We start from the raw sequence: 19,182 nt of genomic DNA on the forward strand, positions 1-19,182 counted from the left end.
TTCTTAACATAATATCAAAGTTCAAGTTTCACGGTTATGTATTGAACCCCATAATTGAGCCACCTGTTACACTATGTTTGGAATCCCGAATTTATATGGGATTTGGTGGGATTTGGAATTGAAAATACCATTTTAGTGTTTGGCAAAACGGAATTCCAAAACGGGATTGGTATTTGATGGTATTTCATGGGATTTCATTTAACTAAGTGAAATCTTTATAAAATTGATCGGATTTCATGGGATTTCATGGGATTTGGGTTTATTAAAAATAATTAAATTATTTTTAATAATAAATGCATATACATTAGTTATAAATTTTAAGTTTTCTTCAAAAAAAATTTACAAAATATCATTTATATAAAATTTATATTATCAAATTCCAAAATATATTTTAAATTTTTGTCAAACACTAAAATGTAATTCCAATTTCATGTATTTAAAATCCAATTTCAATTCCAATTCCAAATCCAAATCTAAATCGAATTTCAAATTTCATTTTTTAGGCATCCAAACACAGTTAATGTATTTTCAATCTGGGGTGATGTGTATCCATAGTTGGATACATCGCCCATAGTTGGGCCACCCATTGTGCCCCAATTGGCGTGTTATTTGTGTCCCAAAAAGGTGAATTAAATTAAATTTACATGAAAAATTACGTCTACTCTTGGTTAGGCGACATAAACTATTTTATTTAATCAAGTCGAAATTGAAGTTTAGTATAATAATTTATGGAATGATTTCTGAAACTGCTAATCATATATTTTTAGAAAAATGTGGGTAATAATCTAATATTCCCTTTAAAAAGGGTGAGATTATAATAAATGACCCGATAAAAATAAATGGTTATTTCCCTTTAATTTCGTAGGATTTATATGTATGTGTGGGGTCTTCGTAAAACTTCAGACTCGTAGCCCAGCACTCATCCCTTCCATTTCTCCACTCCATTAAGAGCAAAGTTCAAATTTTTGCCTTTTTCAGTAACAAAAATCTTATCTTTCCCTTTTCTTCGAAAACCTTTTCTTTTGTTTCTCTCTTTTATGCAAGAGATGGTGTATTCTTGACCAGTTTTTGTTTCATTCGAGCCATTATATTGGAGTTGATTTCTTGCTAGCTGGGGTTAAAATAATTAAGCTCGTTCCTTTCCACTTTTTCAGCATCTTTCGAGATGGGTAGCACCAAGGCTCTGAGTCTTGAAGAGATAAGAAATGAAGCAGTTGATCTGGTTCGTTTGTATGTTCCTTTTTTTTTTTTTTTTGGTTTTGAGAATGTTTGGATATTCTTTCTGATTCCCTTTTGTTTTGTTTTTACGTTTAAGTGTACATGATTACTGTGTTTTTTGTGCGATTTCATTTCCAAGAAATGGTGGGTTCAAATGATTCGAGACTCAAATTTCAATGCATGTTCTTTCTCACGTATACGTACGTTTAATTTGCCTAAAAGGCAGGTCTCTGAATTACTATAGGTTTTTTTTAACAAAAAATTAATTAAAAAAGTTCAAGTATTTTCTGAAAATTTTGTTTTTTCATATTATATATAAACATCAACTAGAGTGCAAGTCGGCTTGTAAAATGGTCTTTTCTTCCATTTTTTTCGGTTTTGGTACAGATAACATGAAAAGCCAGCGACCAAGACAGGCATTCATTTCATGAGAAATACTAAGAAATTTTAGAGATCAAATTCTTGGTTTTTTTTTTTAATATATGTATTCACAATATGAGCGAGTGTTTGCGTTTGGTATTCTTCTTCTTTGAGGATTGTGTTTGGTCTTCTTGCGTCAATTGATTTGTTATTGATCCATAATGGGCAAGATATCAAATCAATACGTGTCTTCACGTGAATGATCGTCAATTTGTTTCTGATTCCAAATTGAAGAGAGAAGAAAAAGGTTCACTTATTACAGTGTAATTAATATAATTATTATAGCCAACCCGTGATTTTACCAAAACTGTTTTGCTCAATATTTTCTTGTCATATTTGGCAAACTATATTCTTATTATGACATCAGGGTGTGCAATTCTTGAAAATTTGAGTTACTAATAGTTGTAAGAGCTTCTGATAATTACACATGGAAAAAATTGCGTGAGATACTTTTTTATATAAATCATGATGCATGATTTTAACTACTTGTTTATACTTATTTTCTTAATTATTGAACTCTTGAAATAGAGTTCTTTTAAATTTTCATATGTAAATCACATGCATCTTACAACCGCATAGTTTTGTCTTTTCAAGGCAGTTGAGAAGGTCATATTGAAGATTGAGATAGTCAACCGGTGGGATCGGAAAGAACATAGCTTTTGGACTTTTTTTTGTGGGGGAACTTTTAAACTTAACAGATTAGAGATGTTCTCGTCAAATCAGCTTTGGGGCTTGGTAGTGAGTCAGAGTCTGTATACAGAAACTGGTTCAAGTTTAGAAATAGGAGCTTCTTTGTTAACAGCCAAAATTTGTTACGTCAATATTACTGGAATTTAAGGGATGTTTTTATCAGTTTACTATGCTTCAAAAGCAGTTAAATGGTGGAGAATGACATTATTACAGCAATTGTCATTGTTCTTCTCTTCTAATGTACTTCGAAATTTTTAAATGTTTTCCCAACCTTTTTTGTTTAATGGAATATTGGAACATTTCTTGTGGTACTCAACCCCCTCGTCTCGGTTGGCCAAGAGCTTTCTTTATTAGTGTGATTGTGAAATGGGTAGATGGTCCAGAGAAATGCTGATTTTTTTAGTGTAACAATGGTTTCGTTGCCATTGTAAAGCCGTGATCTTGGCTAGCATACATACATACAAGTGAAAAACCTTCAAATATCTGCAGAGTTGGGATTGTTGAATGGTCTCAATGGCCAAAGTTTTCACCTGGTGAATGTTAAATCTTCCTTGATTTCCTGGAAATTTGACAAGCTTACTAAAATCTGTTCCTTGACTCTTAACTTTTTTGTGGTGCTGACTTCGTAAATGATACGCACGGTGGATTTCAGTAAATAGTATGTGGTCCCTGTTGGCAAACCTTCGGATATCTTTTGGTCTCCTAGTTGCTGTAACATGTTGATTAACATAAGCAAAATGACCGAAACATGTATAAAACAAGTTGTGTCGTCTGAATATTTTTAAAATGTCAATGTGCAGGAAAGAATTCCTATTGAGGAGGTGTTTGAGCAGTTGAAATGTACAAGAGAAGGTTTATCCTCAGAGGATGGAGAGAACAGGCTCAAATTATTTGGTCCAAACAAATTGGAGGAGAAAAAGGTGAGAGAACTGAAAATATAAATAGTTTCCTCTATATCTTATTTCAAAAGAATATCAGTAATGATGGTTCGTGATATTCTCATCAGGAGAGCAAGATCCTCAAGTTTTTGGGCTTTATGTGGAACCCTTTGTCGTGGGTTATGGAAGCTGCTGCATTGATGGCTATTGTCCTAGCAAATGGAGATGGAAGGCCCCCAGATTGGCAGGATTTTGTGGGTATTGTTGCCTTATTGTTTATCAACTCTACAATAAGTTTCATTGAAGAAAACAATGCCGGTAATGCTGCAGCAGCTCTGATGGCTGGACTCGCTCCCAAAACAAAGGTTATAGAATTAATAATGCCCCAAAAAATTTACAGAAAATAGGAGAGAGTGTAAGTGTTTAATAATTGCATGTAATGTAGGTTCTGAGAGACAATCGATGGAGTGAGCAGGATGCATCTATCCTTGTTCCAGGGGACATTATAAGCATAAAACTGGGAGACATCATCCCTGCTGATGCTCGACTTCTTGATGGTGATCCCTTAAAAGTTGATCAATCTGCTTTAACCGGAGAATCTCTTCCAGTCACCAAGAACCCATCGGATGAAGTTTTCTCTGGATCGACATGTAAGCAAGGAGAGATTGAAGCAGTTGTGATAGCAACTGGTGTCCGTACTTTCTTTGGTAAGGCTGCTCATCTAGTGGATAGCACCAACCAAGTTGGACATTTCCAAAAGGTTCTGACCGCCATTGGTAACTTTTGCATCTGCTCAATTTTTATCGGGATACTCATTGAGATCATAGTCATGTATCTAATACAGCACCGGAAGTATAGGGATGGAATTGACAATTTGTTGGTTCTCTTAATTGGAGGAATTCCAATTGCTATGCCAACCGTTTTGTCTGTTACAATGGCTATTGGTTCCCACAGGCTATCTCAGCAGGGTGCAATAACTAAAAGAATGACTGCCATAGAGGAAATGGCTGGAATGGATGTTCTCTGCAGCGACAAAACTGGAACTCTAACCTTGAATAAGCTGACTGTTGACAAAAGCCTCATAGAAGTGTTTGTGAAGGGATTAGATAAAGATCAGGTTGTATTATACGCAGCACGGGCTTCAAGAACTGAAAATCAGGATGCGATTGATGCTGCCATTGTTGGGATGCTGGCTGATCCAAAGGAGGTAGGACATTATTCATATATCAAAAAAATTGGTTAAGTTTTATTTTTGGTACTTAATTGCTTACTTTTCCTTGGTGTTTGGACTTTTACATGGTGGTAGGTATATGAATAAATAATTTTTTTCATTTCTTCTTCATTCACAATTTTGTTGACAGGCAAGAGCTGGTATTAGGGAGGTTCATTTTCTACCTTTCAACCCTGTGGACAAGAGGACTGCATTAACATACATAGATTCTAATGGAAATTGGCATCGTGCCAGCAAAGGTGCCCCTGAACAGGTATACCTCCTCCTCATATCTCAAAATTATAGCTGAAAAAATGCGACATTTGTTTATTTTTCTTCTCTAAAACATAAAGAATTTGGTTGGAGACTTATTGACGACAATAAGATTTTTCTTCTTACAGATATTAGAACTTTGCAACAGCAAGGAAGATGTTCGAAAAAAGGTTCATGCTGTTATTGATAAGTTTGCGGAACGTGGGCTTCGTTCTTTAGGAGTTGCCAGACAGGTTTTCATATATTTTCTTAATTCATTCATCCAAGATGATTTTTCAAGGTATTATATCTTCATTTGTCTCGGCAGGAAGTTCCAGAGAGAACAAAAGAGAGTCTTGGCGAACCATGGCAACTCCTTGGGTTGTTGCCATTGTTTGATCCACCTAGGCATGATAGTGCAGAAACTATTAGAAGAGCACTGAATCTGGGAGTGAATGTTAAGATGATCACTGGTAATGAACCGTGTCATTAGCCCTCGGCTTATCATCAAGTTAGATTCTGTATTTAATACAAGCCATTTTTGTGCTTGTTTAGGTGATCAGCTAGCCATAGCTAAAGAAACAGGTCGCAGGCTTGGAATGGGGACAAATATGTATCCATCTTCATCCTTACTTGGCCAAGACAAAGATGAATCTATTACAGGACTTCCAGTAGATGAGTTAATCGAGAAGGCAGATGGTTTTGCTGGAGTATTTCCAGGTGAGTTTGCTTTGATGCTTCACTATGAGTATTAGACACTGTTTTGTCTTTTATTACAGAACTTTGAGTATTTTCCTCTTTAGACAATCTTTCAATGGAACGATAGTGGAAGATCAACTTTAAAATTTTTCTGTTTCTGTCATATTGGATATTCTCTAGTAAACAAGCTAAACTCTTTCTATAGTTTAACAACACATTCATACTGGTTTACCATTATTCGATTTTCTTGTAGAGCATAAGTATGAAATTGTGAAGAGACTTCAAGAAAGGAAACACATCTGTGGTATGACTGGAGATGGCGTAAACGATGCTCCTGCTCTGAAGAAGGCAGATATTGGCATTGCTGTTGCTGATGCAACTGATGCTGCTAGAGGTGCATCCGACATTGTTTTGACAGAACCTGGGCTGAGCGTCATAATAAGTGCTGTGCTAACTAGCAGGGCTATTTTCCAAAGAATGAAAAATTATACAGTGAGCGAGCCAACCTTCTTTATAATAAACTTGATCCTCTTTGGAAGAGCCTGCATTTACAATCTTTTTGTGCATCTTTTTTCAGATATATGCTGTTTCAATTACTATCCGTATTGTGGTGAGCATTTTGGAAACACTGAAACTTCATATACCATATACTTAATGGAATAATAATTCTCATGTTTTTACTCATGTAGTTTGGATTCTTGCTCATTGCTTTGATATGGAAATTCGACTTTGCTCCATTCATGGTTCTTATCATTGCTATCTTGAATGACGGTGAGATGAGTTCCAACAATTAACATATCAGATAAAATTTAAAAAATACAACAAATTTTCTTCTTGTTTTATACCTCCAGGAACTATCATGACAATTTCAAAAGATCGAGTTCAACCTTCTCCGCTACCAGACAGCTGGAAACTTAGAGAAATATTTGCCACTGGGGTTGTGCTGGGAGGTTACTTGGCACTTGGAACTGTGCTGTTTTTCTGGGCCATGAAAGATACCGATTTTTTCTCTGTAGGGATTGAATTCTTTATTTATGTTGACCATTCCCTCTTTTAATCATTCCTCATATGAAGCTGAGTCATTTATTTATTTGTTATTCTTTTGATTTATTTTTGCCACTGTAGAACAAATTTGGCGTAAGATCTCTGAGAGAAAGTCCGAGGGAAATGATGGCAGCATTGTACCTGCAAGTCAGTATTGTGAGTCAGGCACTCATATTTGTGACAAGGTCTCGAAGCTGGTCTTATGCTGAACGCCCCGGAATGTTCTTGCTTGGTGCTTTTATTATAGCTCAGTTGGTAAGGAACTTGTGCCAATGAAGTGCATTTCATAGCAAGTCTAATGTCTTTTGTTCTGGTAAAAACAACCATGTTAATGCCACAGGTTGCCACAATAATTGCTGTTTATGCTAACTGGGGATTTGCGAATATCAAAGGATGTGGTTGGGGTTGGGCAGGTGTTATATGGCTTTATAGTGTAATAACATATGTGCCACTTGACATCCTTAAGTTCTGCATTCGATACATTTTGAGTGGAAAGGCTTGGGATAATCTTCTGGAAAAAAAGGTACATTTTCAATACAGTAATCATCCAATGCCTGTTTCAATATTAAAAACAAGCATCCAATATCCGAAACCAAACTTTCTTTATTCCATTTTAGCTGACATTTGATTGAATATGTTGATAGACTGCCTTCACAACGAAGTCCAACTATGGCATCGAAGAACGAGAAGCACAATGGGCCGCTGCACAGAGGACTCTTCATGGTCTTCAACCGCGGGAAATTTCTAACATTTTTTCTGACAAAAGTAGCTACAGGGAGCTGTCTGAGATTGCGGAGCAAGCCAAACGACGTGCAGAAGTTGCTAGGTAGTCAACATGTTCTCGAATTTTGACCATGTTTTATCAATACTATGGCTCATCTTTCAGTTTCTTGAGCTGGTTCAGGGATCGCAACTGAATCAGATTCCTATGATCTTTTGTCAGAGCACAAATTTTGCTTTCTGACATGGCTGAATGAATTCTTGGTGCAGGCTAAGAGAGGTGCATACGCTGAAGGGGCACGTTGAATCTGTGGTGAAGTTGAAAGGATTGGATATTGACACAATTCAACAGCACTACACAGTTTGATCAACAATCCGTCGTTATATACGAAAGATGCTTTCATATACTGAAGAACTTCAATGTAATAATATTTGTAGGAGTCTGAGAATTTAATTAGGTTGTGGGATTGGTTGCTTCTGTAATTTGGTTCTAAAATAAGAAAAAAAATAACAAAATGATTCCCGCTCCACATCTTCAAATTTTCATGCACCCGACCAGATTAATGGCATTACAGAATAAATAACATTTGAAAACCTCTGGCAAGAGAATGGTTTCAATAAAAGTTGTGATCAGCCCAAGATCTTAGCTACTGAACAAAATTTTAAGAACCCAATTTCAATGTTTCATCAACTGAAATTTAGTTGTTTCCAATAAAAGCTTAGTTGTTAATCCCCAATAATTTAATGAAACACAGAAAAATCTTGAATTGGGCTGTTCGAAGATTCATCCTTTTTATGAGCTACGGTAGAGGGGCTTTATAAATATATTTTCTAAATTGTTGCTCCATTAAGTTGACATTTTCCCCTAATTTGTAGAAAACATCGCTGGTTTCGAATCGCAAGAAATTCTTGTTTATGGTATGGGATTATCCCTCTTCGCCATCAGCAAAACCCATTATTCTTTCCCTCCAGGTTCCTCTCTCTCTCTTCAAATTTATCCTTATTTTTCACATTTTGAAGCACCTGCTCCAAAACCCATGTGTAGTCTTTATTCTATCAGGTAAACAGTGCAAGTATGCTGGCCAATCAGTGGTAATTGTGCTCCCTCTCCATTCTTTGTATAATTTCTGCAATTTTTTTTTATGGAAGAGGAAATCGTTATCTTCGCAGAGAGCGCTACCAATTCGAATTCTTACGGTGGGGAAGAAGAGGTCTCCGGGAGTTCAACTCATAGTTGACGAGTATATTGAAAAGCTCAAGAATTATTGCTCTGTCCAGGATATTAGACTCAAATCCAATCCTAAAAATGCCAAGTTTGTTGAATTTCTCTTTTATTGCTCTTCTACAAATGTTCTCCTATTACCTTCGGATAAGGTTTTTTCTTACATCAGGATGCATACAGCATCGGTGAAAGTTTGAAAAATGAGCTTATGTGCGATTCTTTATAGTTTATACATATTCTGTCCTTGAGAAAGGCTCTATATCCAGAATACTTTAAAAATAACATCATAGTTCTGACTGTCCTCTGAAAAAGAGTTATCTAGAAACAAAATCCTCGATCCTACTTATTTCTTGAATTTTTAGGCACTTGTTTTGGTGAAACAATGCATAAATATGATGGGTTGGCCATGATTTAGAGGTAGGCTGCTAACTTGCTGGACGGAAGTCATGTGTATCCAGACAAGGCCGGAATTTTAGCTACCTTTAATCTGACCAGTGCAGTATAAGTATAAAAAAACACATTCTATCTGAAATGGGAGGATTCGGCTTTTGTAATGAATATGTATTAACAGACCAGTGTATGTTGGTTTTGTGGTTTGCCTTTGATTTGATCTAGTCCACTGGTGTATGGTTTGATCTAGTTCACTGGTGTAACTTGAACTTCTTGGTCTTTGGATTGAAATAGTACCGAAAAGTAAACAATATTTTTGGAGTTTCGATTGTGGGGGTTGTGTGTGTATGCAGCTTGAGAAATTCGCGTCGATTACCACCCAACAAGTGTGAGAGTAGCCTGCATGTGTATTTCATCACCATTAGGTTGCACTTGCACAATTCATATAATAAGCCTGCCAGAATCTCTCATTTTTCTGCATATAATCCTCACTCCTAGTAACGCCTGAATGTTTCGTCGATCTATGAGTTATCTTATTTCATCTCTCAAAATGGTACATAATTTGTTTCTGATACTTTTGTTTGTCCTCGGTATCAGGGATGTGATGGCTCAGATCGAACATGAAGATATATCAGTGATGAGCCTTGTCAAATCCAATGAATGGGTATATAACATAAACCGTTGCTGCGTTGCCTATTTGATCATCTTTTGATTTGTTAGAGGTCCCTTTTCAGAACTTTTTGTGAACCCTTTTCACCAAAATTTGTTTTGAAATAGTTTAAGAAAGCGAAGGTAACAATTAGATTTTCTTATCACAATTTGTCTGAGCAATTGAACAGACTCCCTCAAGAATGAAATCCAAGTCATACATGTATATTGGTTGGGCAAGCTATGCACTAAACAAGCGTCTCTGATTAGAAGATTTTATCATCATTGTGAAATTTCTGTTCCTAGTTTACTCTTCGCTGCAGGTTGTGATGTTGGACGAGCATGGAGTCGATGTGGAATCTGAACAAATGGCTTCTCTTATTGGGGATGCTGGAAACACGGTATGAACTGCCTTAACATGTCTTCATTTACCAGTTCATTACGAGTTCATCTGTTCATCAAATGCTCCTATGGAACTTGAAATGCTCATATTTGGAAACTACTCCCTTCCCTTCATGTGCGGAGCAGGGAGCTTCTACCATTGTGTTCTGCATTGGAGGACCTTATGGCCATGGAAGACAGTTAAAAGAGAGAGCCGACGTATCGATCAAGCTCTCATCCTTAGTCTTGAATCATGAAATTGCTTTAGTTGTACTCATCGAGCAACTTTACAGGTTTGGAATTCTTTTTTTTTTAGTTTATTTTTCGAAATCACATTTAATTTAGATTTAGAAACAATAAATAGTGGGATTTGAAAGATTAATCCAAATATATATTTCATTACATGATTTCTTCAGGGCTTGGACCATTCTCAAAGGCCAGAAGTATCATCATTAGACATCCCCCTATTTTCTTCAATTGAGTGTAGCAAATGGTTGAACTTATAATTGACAATAGTTATTACAAATGAAGTTTGCTAAATCATTCAATCCTCTATGATCAAGAACAAAAGAGTGCCACTTTGTCTTAATGGGCTCAATATATTCGAAAATAACAAGGATGGATGTTTCAATATGCCGAGTGTTACAGCGCATACTCTCGTTACATGAATGAAGTAAATCTAAGTGAAAAAGTGACAAATCCAAAAAGCTACTAAATTTTGTTAGAGAAGAGTAAAGATACTGTTGCGAGTCAAATCTCAAGAATCTAAGGTAATTGCAATTGGTTCAGGCAATTCACCGATCAACTTCTCCTTCTGCAACCCACCAAGTACGTTTCTCACTTCATTTGCAAGCTCACTCACATACTCATCTTCGTGGCCTGTTCATATTCATAACCTCAAAAACTTGCAGCAGACTTTGTTTTCTAAACACATCACAGAAGTCAGAACAGAGCGATGGATGGGAGCATGCTTACCGATATCGAACATGGCCTTCTCCAAGAGGAAGAGATAGTCCCTATTGTTTCCACAAGGGCCAAATGCTGTTGCTATTTGAGTAGCCATGTGCTCCAAAGGGGCTGGTCCTAAATAGTACTTGTTCCTTATCTTGTCTGGAGTCGATGTGAATCTGCGAGCCATTACAATACATTTAGTCTCTCGCATCAACGACAACAAGAAACATGTAAGAAAACAGACAAGATTAGATTACTTACACTATCACACCAGCTACAAATGGCTGCTCAGATTCACCTTCCTGCAGGAAAGAAATGTGAGCGAAAAAGTCAGTGATTTCCGTGAAAACATAATCGAACCAAGATGTACTATTCAATAAAGCTAACTCACTTTGTAAAAATTAACCAATGTTTTCCCATCGTACTCGCATTCTCTTCGCTCGAGATACTGAAACAGCACAAGAAATCCAATATGAGCTCCTATATATTATGAATCATATTGAAATGGGAACACAGAAGCAAGCGAGGCAAATGATCGAACGGCATACCGCCATTACTGCCTTCTCTTTCTTTGGCCCTCCCCGCGCACAATACGCAGCTCCCCACTGAAAAATAATCTAAATCAACTCAAGCCCACTTCTCAAAACTCAACAAACAATGGAAACAGAACATCTCGGAGTCGGAACTTACGCAGATGGATCCCTCATTTTCTTCCAAGGTGCAGGTTCTTGCAGGGTGGTCGGGGGTACCTCTGTGATCTATACAGGCTGAAAAAATAATCAACCACAGAAATTAACCCCAGAGAAATCTGAAATATACAAACATATATTTAAATTATTGTATATTAAAAGCATACCCAGATCGAATACACGCCTGTAACCCTTAATGAACCCAACAACTTTCTCATCAAATTCGAATCCTGGGTTCCACACCAGAGAACCGTAGCCGAAAACCCAGAACACCATCTTGACTTTTCTCCGCTCTTTCTCAAAAAAAAAAATATCTGAATAAAAACACATTAATCAAGCCACTCTCATCGCCAAACACAATGAATGAATAACAGAATAGACTTAAACATTACGTACATGAAAGTCTAGCGCAGCAGGGATTTCGAAGAACAGAAAGAGAGAAGCGAGAATATGGGATTTGTTCTTTTGATTCTCTGAATCTCTCTCTTTGTCTGTGAATTCTTTAGCTGAATGGGGACAAGAAAGAAAGGATCAAATCCAACATGTATTTATACATGGAGACGATGAAACCGTTGGAATCCAGTTATGGTGTTCGGTTGGGAAATCTTGTGTACGTTGAATTCAATTGTAATGAATGTGGATGACATCTTTGATAGGTACATTACATCAAATATATAATATATAAATAAATAAATAATAAGGAAATATATGAAATCTGAGAAATTAGAGTCAAAAAGTGTCTTCAGAACAAATCAAATCTCTATTTTTAGGGAATTTAATTAAACTGATTTTTATTTTATTATTTGAGTTGCTTGTTTAAATAACCTATATATTTATATAAGATCGCATGTACAATAAAAAAAATAATATTTTTTAATATAAAAAGTTATTTTTGTCAAATAAAAAAAATATATCATAAAATTGTTTAATGAGATCGTCTCAATGACCTTTTTGTGTTTTTTTATAATATAGTTAAATATTTAAATTTAAAATTTATATAAGTGATAATGTGTTGAACACGTTTACATATGCTTAGTGGTCCAATGATTTTTTTGAGTTAACGCTACCCGCAGGGCACTGCACTACCCGCAGGGTAGTGCCCTGCGAGTGACGGGGCGGCTCATGATTGGGTAAAATTAGTGGGCCTCACGTGAAATCCACTATTTTTGACCAATCATGGGGTTACACGTCACCCGCAGAGTAGTGGCCTGCGGGCGGCATATACTAAACCGGAGGCAAGGAATTGTTCTGACATATATTTACTACGATTAATAAATTTTCGCTTCTAACTTTTTTTTCTTTCCTTTTTTTGGCAAGTAATCCCTGAAAAAATATAAGAATTTCCAATCTCCGTCATCAAATCTTGTATCTTGAATCTAGTTCGAAGACAAAAATTAGTCGATTAAAGTTTTTAAGTCACATATATCACGTTATTTATAAATAAGTACGTTTCATATGAAATAATACACAAATCTATATCTGATGAATTTATTGAACCGAACTATATGTCAATAAAAATCAATATTTTCGATACAAAAAATAATATTTTTTCACGAGCCCGATGAAATATATACTTTTGTTATATGCCCACATTAATTTAAGTTTTTTATTATAAAAATTATGCAAGAGCGCAACTTATACCCCATATATTATTATATTAGTATTAAATATTATACTTTTGTTATATGCCCACATTAATTTAAGTTTTTTATTATAAAAATTATGCAAGAGCGCAACTTATACCCCATATATTATTATATTAGTATTAAATATATAATAAGAATTTTATTGTGTGCCACCAAATACATTCCATGTGAACCTTAAAATATGGATATGACTATATATATATATGTTGTGGTAGATGCTTCAAACGTTAGAAAAACGCAAATATTTAGGTTCATTGAACCTGGACAATATTCATGTCTCTCGAAAATCTTCTCTCTCCGTACATGTAGGTGATGGGAACCGGCATTTAAAGCTTGTGGGCGACACCTAGGATCCATCAAACTGTGTTTAATTTCAATTTCAAACTTAAATAAAAAGAACGTTGAACATTGGGATTTTACACGAATAGAGAGATTAGATCCATTGAATCTAGACAAATTAATTAGTTCGTTAATCACACTAATTTAACATAAGCATTAATTTGGTTAATCGTGCATAACAAATTATATATCATTAATGCATTTGTAGGAACTTCGATTTCAACATAGAAGATCCATAGTTGTGGGGATGATATATATTGAGCATCAGAATATATGTTACTTCCGGAGAATTACGCTTTATCATCTTAAAAATTATTGGATTATATGAATCTCACGTATTTACATGAATTCATTCTTCGTCTTGAAACCCAATGTGCTGACTGGATATTTTGGATTGGATTGGATTGGTATTGCATGTTTTTTTAACTTTGAAAATTAATTGTGTTGCCTTATTTGTTTGAATTGAGTTTCCTCATGGGAATCTTGGAAGATATTTGGAAAGAATGTTACGTGTTATGTTATGGTCTATATATTCTGATAAGGAATAGATTCTGAATATATTGCATGCATGTATAAATTTGTAGCATATCTTTATTGGCGATATATAAGGTTTGAGTAAATATCTTCAATATTATTCTTAAATTAATGATTGGGTAGGATATTTCGTGAAGATTGTCTTTGAGATATTTTCGTAAATACATGATTTAAGAGTCTGTTTGGTTGAGCTTATAAGCTCTCCAGTTTTGGGGCTTATAAGCTCCAAAAATTTGTTTGGCAAAAAAAATTTAAAACAGCTTATAAGCTGTCAAAATAAGCTGTTTGACAACTTATAAGCTGTTTTTAAAAAAGTATCTGGGAGGGTACTTTTTTTAAAAAGACCTTATTTTAATAATTTTGTTCTCCAAAATATCCCTAGTTATTTTTATTAATTTCTTTTTTATCCTGCACAGATTTTTACGACCTAACAATCTCTCTACGCCTCTTCCTTTCCCAGCCAACTCTCGATATTCTCTTCCCGGCGCTGAAGTCTTCGGCACTCCAGTCCAGTTCTTCTCTCCCGATGCACAAATTCTCCCACTCGGTTAGATTCTCTTTTTTTTCGTTTGATTTCTCTGTATTTCCTTATTTTCCAGACACAGTTGCAAAAAAAAAAAAAAATCGCGACACTTGACAGAGCGATTGGATCAAATTATTGTCGAGTTATTGATGAAAGGGGAGCATGAGCTAAAAGTAATATACGTTGTTACAATATTCTTTGTAATAATCTCTACGACAGAGTTTTATTTTTGAGTCACTTATTCATTACATGTGTTTGTGAGAATTTGTGAGCATCATCCAATGGTGGTACATAATTTGTAGCATCTTTATTCATTCATAGGGAGAGCGTCTTGATTCATTCATCGAGAGAAGAAAGTAAGTTCTCGAGAGAAAATGGTACTTACATCGATGGAACTCAGGGACGGAGCCAGGATTTTATATTCGGATGGGCTGAAGTTGATATAAATTATAAACTTTTAGTAGAAATATAATATATATCAAGATTAATATATATAATAAATTAACTGTATCGTAACGTATATATTTAAATATTAAATTAAATGCTTAAAAAATTAGTAAAAAAATAATTTTTAGTAGGCTTGTTTTTTGAGGTATTTTTAAATATCATTTTTAACAATCATATAATAATATATCCATAGTTGGACTAATATTTAAGACAACTATTATTTAAAAAAATCCTTGAATCAATTTGGATCAATTAATATTAATATATTATTTTAAAAAACATAGCATAATTAAATAATAAATCCACTACCATTAATATACATTTCAAGTCCAAACACATATATTTACATCAAGTCCAACACCATATATTCAAATTAAGCCCAACCCAACACTTATAGAAAATTAAGTAAGAAACTTTTCTACCATTTTATTTAACATCAAAGCATATATATATATATATATATATATATATATATATATATAGAGAGAGTTGTGCTATGCTGCCAACCTCCATGTCCACCTATGAGTGACAATCATCAAATGGATGAGATGAATCATAAATAAATGGTTCATCCAATGAATTAGTGTCACCTCATAGGTGGGCATAATGATGGACACGAAAAATGGGCAGCATAACAAAACTGTATATATATATTCACACAAAGCCCAAGAATTGGGGTGGGCTACAGCACACCACAACCTTGCATGGATTCATCACTGCATGAGAGTTCGAGAATAGGAATTGAAAAGTCGAGTGGTGCTCGTCAAACAAGATGTACTAAATGGTTCAATCACAAAGACATAACAGAGGGAGTCTTTTATTTGAATAAGACATTGTTTGAATTTTGATTGTAAATTAATGATGTTCAGTGGATTTGTTTGATATATGGGTGTCACTCCATAAACGTAGATCTTTTGACCAAACATTAGAATCTGATATTCTTTATATCTTATTAATTACTTTCTGGTTCATTCAAATTTAACCACAAACTAATAAGAACATAAATATACACAATAGCACAATATTATAATGGTTGAAATTTCGTCCGTTTACATGAGGTAAATTTCACTTTGTATAACATGGTTCGTTCGACTCTATCCCATGGGTAAAACTCATGGGGTAGGTGGCAGCATGTGAGTGGTCCATTCATGTGGGGTCAATCACATGCTACCACCTACCCCATGGGTGTAAAACCCATGAGGTAGGACCGAACAATCCGTATAACATAGAAACATCCATCTTAAGCTAATAAGGACGACCTCTAAATAATTAATTATTATTTATTACAGGGACAGGATATTTTTATAAATAAATAAATAATATATAATTTAAGAATCTTATGATTTTTTTTAAAAAAAATAACCATATAAAGCTATTATTTTTTTAAACTCTATTATAAATTTATACACGTAGTAAATAAATCCAAAGAAATATTTGTTAATAAAAATAAATAAAGTAATAATATTAATAATACAAATGACAATAAATAATGTGAAATAAATTAATAATATTATTAATAGATATATTAAAAATAATGATATGAAAGAAACTAAATTTATGATAAAAATAATAAAATTATTTTAGCAAAATTATTTTTGAATATAATTCTATTAAAATGAAATAATTAATCAAATTATGTAATTTCTTTCGATTTTATGTTTTTTTAAAAATGGTTCATTATATTAAATATATAATGTCGTAGTAATTATCTTTAATTCACAATATTTTGATTTTTGTTGTTAATTATTATTATTATTATTATTATTATTATTAAAATGTTAAAAAAAACTCTCATGAGGGTTAGATTGTTTCACAAGACAGATCGACTAATGAAAAGTGTTATTCATTAAAAATATGTCATAATAGTATTTTTTACGGTAAACATGAATGAGTCGATTTTTTATAATTGATTATTATTATGGTAATTTTTCAGAATTAAACACGGGTTAACTCCGAATCCAATTTTCATTGACGGGTCGGATCCTAGCATTGGCCAAACCCGTCTACGTCCCCACAACACTCAATTCTCAATTTCTTTGAAAAGTTCACCAACAATGGCGGAACCGAGGGTATCCCACCGCACGCGATCGAAAGCCGCCCCAGATTGGTCGGCGGAAGAATCCCTAATCCTCGTTAACGAAATCAACGCCATCGAATCGGAGTGGGGGGCCACTCTGCCTTCCTACCAGAAATGGAAGCAGATTGTCGATAACTGCAATTCCCTTGAAGTCAACCGGAATTTGAATCAGTGCCGCCGTAAGTGGGACGAGCTATTCAGCGAGTACAAGAGGGTGAAAAACGTCCCTGGGGGATATGGGTCTCTGCAATGCGAGCTGTTCGATGCTATTGACAGGTGTGTTAGTGTCAAGGGCAAAAGGGGTGGCGGTGACGAGGTGGAGGAAGAGGCGTCTGAGGGCCTCGAGGCAACGAAGCTGGAGGATGAAGCGGTTATGGGTACAGACCCCGATTCAGACCCGGAGGCTCAGGGGCCAGTGACTAAATTCTTCTTCGAAACAGGTAAGATTTTATCTTTTCCCATAGAAAGTGATATTTTGGGATGAATCACGAATATACACAGGCTTTGTACTTAGTTTTGAGATCCCGGTGTCTGTAGGCTGTAAAGTATGGTGTAAGATTAGTTCACTTGCGGGAAACTGTAGGATTTAATGCAGCATGTTGCTTTTGAACATTTTGAATCGTTTAGTCTGCTTTTAACTATTGAGGGAAAGAGCAATAATTTGATGCGAACCTTTGGAGAAATAGGCTACCCCTTGCTTCTAGTCATGATTGCTGTATTGTATGAGGAGAACATAATTTTTCTCATGGGAAACAAAAGGAATATGGTTGTTCCGATCGAGGTCGTGGCCCTTGCGAGTGACTCTATAGGAATGATTCCCCGGGCAAAGATTTCTCACCAATCGGTTGTTTACGAATATATCAATCTGTTGCATAGTCTTGTAACCTTGTATCAAACCATTGCCACAAACTGATGCCCGATGGGGGGGAGTACAGTTTCAAGATCATCCTTGTTCTGAATTTGGTTTTGTAGACCAATGATCTTTCTGATTAGCATGTATATCAGGGTTGAGCTTTTGTTGTCTTGTGAAAAACTGTGACGCTCAGCTGAATATTGATTGATTTAGGAACCAGAAAAACCGCATTCTTAAAGTCACATAACGTATGCTGTATCCAAGTGTTTTCTCATATCTAAGGTGCCAAGAAACAAAAGCGGAGGATGAAGCGCCAAAAACGAAGAATTGAGAAGCAAAATCCATGGGGATACTTCACAAGCCCGAAGATAAAGCTTGAAGAAGACTCGAGCAACATAAATCGGAAGTTGGGAAACAAAAACAGCAACATTGGGAGTTTGCTTGAGGAGAGGGCTGTAGAAACCAAGGAGCAGATTATGTGTAGAATCCTTCGGGAAAATGCATTAGAGATAAATGCGTTACTTGAATGTGACATCGCTGGCCACTTAGATAACAGGTTGGCTGATCTGAAAAACGCTGAGGCCGTGGAAACGGATTTAACGAGACAACACGGCGATAAGCTCATCATTTATCTCGAAAAGATTTCAAGAACCCTGAAGGATTTTTCTGATCTGGTTGAAAAATGCAAATGATGGTGAGGGATCATTACTTAGTTTTCTTGCGTTTTGTAAAGGCAAAAGATCAAATGTACTCTTGTAATTGTAGGACGCAGTCGCCTATGTATTGGATTGTAGGTTTTAGTCGCAACTATTTTCTAGCTATAACTTCTAGGCGTCTAGTTTATTATAATCATCAAATTTTACATCTATATATATACATATCTTTTCAAACATATTTTCCAAGAATATTATAAAGATGATACCTAGAATGTGTTTGGTTTCAGTAGACAAAAGAGAAAAAGTGTGTTTTATTATTATTTTTTTTTTTTAAAAGTACTTTTATTGTGTGATATGTGTATGGATAAAATTTAAGTGCTTTTAAAAGTACTTAATTAAGTTAAAATAAGTGCTTTTTTAAAAGCTAATATTTATAACTTTTCAAATGCTTTTTTTATAACTCAATTTTAAAAAAAATTGTTTTCAATCTATTTATTCAAACACAAAATTATTTCAGTTTTTACTTAAACAAGTGCTTTTAAAAGCCAACTTAAAAAATTACTTATTTTTAAAAAAAACTAGAAAACGAGCTCAAATACGTTTTAATAAATAACCCTTGTTAATTCTTCATAACATGATATTTTTATTACTTGAAGGTAGTGTTTGGGAGAGCTTTTAGGAAGTATTTTTCAGTT

At 34.8% G+C, this 19,182-nt stretch overlaps 4 protein-coding genes across 5 annotated transcripts; 3 read left to right on the forward strand and 1 right to left on the reverse strand.

Moving 5' to 3' along the window:
• Window positions 1-892: 892 nt before the first annotated feature.
• Window positions 893-7,647, forward strand: LOC140874904 (plasma membrane ATPase 4-like). Its single transcript, XM_073278384.1, has 16 exons — window positions 893-1,222; window positions 3,129-3,248; window positions 3,335-3,571; window positions 3,652-4,413; window positions 4,568-4,690; window positions 4,818-4,922; window positions 4,997-5,141; window positions 5,224-5,388; window positions 5,621-5,859; window positions 5,945-5,977; window positions 6,057-6,138; window positions 6,219-6,379; window positions 6,493-6,666; window positions 6,752-6,934; window positions 7,056-7,237; window positions 7,402-7,647. Exons 1-16 carry the CDS (start codon window positions 1,166-1,168, stop codon window positions 7,496-7,498), a joined length of 2,865 nt encoding a protein of 954 aa, XP_073134485.1. The 5' UTR covers window positions 893-1,165; the 3' UTR covers window positions 7,499-7,647.
• A 128-nt stretch (window positions 7,648-7,775) lies between these two features.
• LOC140883096 (putative RNA methyltransferase At5g10620) lies at window positions 7,776-10,369 on the forward strand. Of its 2 annotated transcripts, none has more exons than XM_073289411.1 (8): window positions 7,776-7,936; window positions 8,008-8,103; window positions 8,177-8,223; window positions 8,302-8,444; window positions 9,341-9,407; window positions 9,715-9,792; window positions 9,920-10,065; window positions 10,189-10,369. In XM_073289411.1, the coding sequence occupies exons 1-8, from the start codon at window positions 7,876-7,878 to the stop codon at window positions 10,226-10,228; spliced, it is 678 nt and encodes a 225-aa protein (XP_073145512.1). In that variant the 5' UTR covers window positions 7,776-7,875; the 3' UTR covers window positions 10,229-10,369. The 2 variants fall into 2 exon arrangements, with proteins under 2 accessions (XP_073145512.1, XP_073145522.1); XM_073289421.1 differs by having other exon boundaries at window positions 7,779-7,936; window positions 8,192-8,223.
• Window positions 10,370-10,512: 143 nt separating this feature from the next.
• Window positions 10,513-11,937, reverse strand: LOC140883102 (gamma-glutamylcyclotransferase 2-1-like). Its single transcript, XM_073289435.1, has 8 exons — window positions 11,809-11,937; window positions 11,580-11,726; window positions 11,414-11,490; window positions 11,272-11,328; window positions 11,115-11,171; window positions 10,985-11,025; window positions 10,748-10,899; window positions 10,513-10,651 (listed from the first exon to the last, which is right to left on the reverse strand). The coding sequence occupies exons 2-8, from the start codon at window positions 11,686-11,688 to the stop codon at window positions 10,530-10,532; spliced, it is 615 nt and encodes a 204-aa protein (XP_073145536.1). The 5' UTR covers window positions 11,689-11,726; window positions 11,809-11,937; the 3' UTR covers window positions 10,513-10,529.
• Window positions 11,938-16,946: 5,009 nt separating this feature from the next.
• Window positions 16,947-18,695, forward strand: LOC140875673 (uncharacterized). The gene is made up of 2 exons (XM_073279428.1): window positions 16,947-17,418; window positions 18,114-18,695. Exons 1-2 carry the CDS (start codon window positions 16,956-16,958, stop codon window positions 18,521-18,523), a joined length of 873 nt encoding a protein of 290 aa, XP_073135529.1. The 5' UTR covers window positions 16,947-16,955; the 3' UTR covers window positions 18,524-18,695.
• The last annotated feature ends 487 nt before the right edge of the window (window positions 18,696-19,182 follow it).

The sequence above is a fragment of the Henckelia pumila genome, chromosome 1 (assembly GCF_033568475.1).
Source record: "Henckelia pumila isolate YLH828 chromosome 1, ASM3356847v2, whole genome shotgun sequence".
Taxonomy (NCBI): domain Eukaryota; kingdom Viridiplantae; phylum Streptophyta; class Magnoliopsida; order Lamiales; family Gesneriaceae; genus Henckelia; species Henckelia pumila.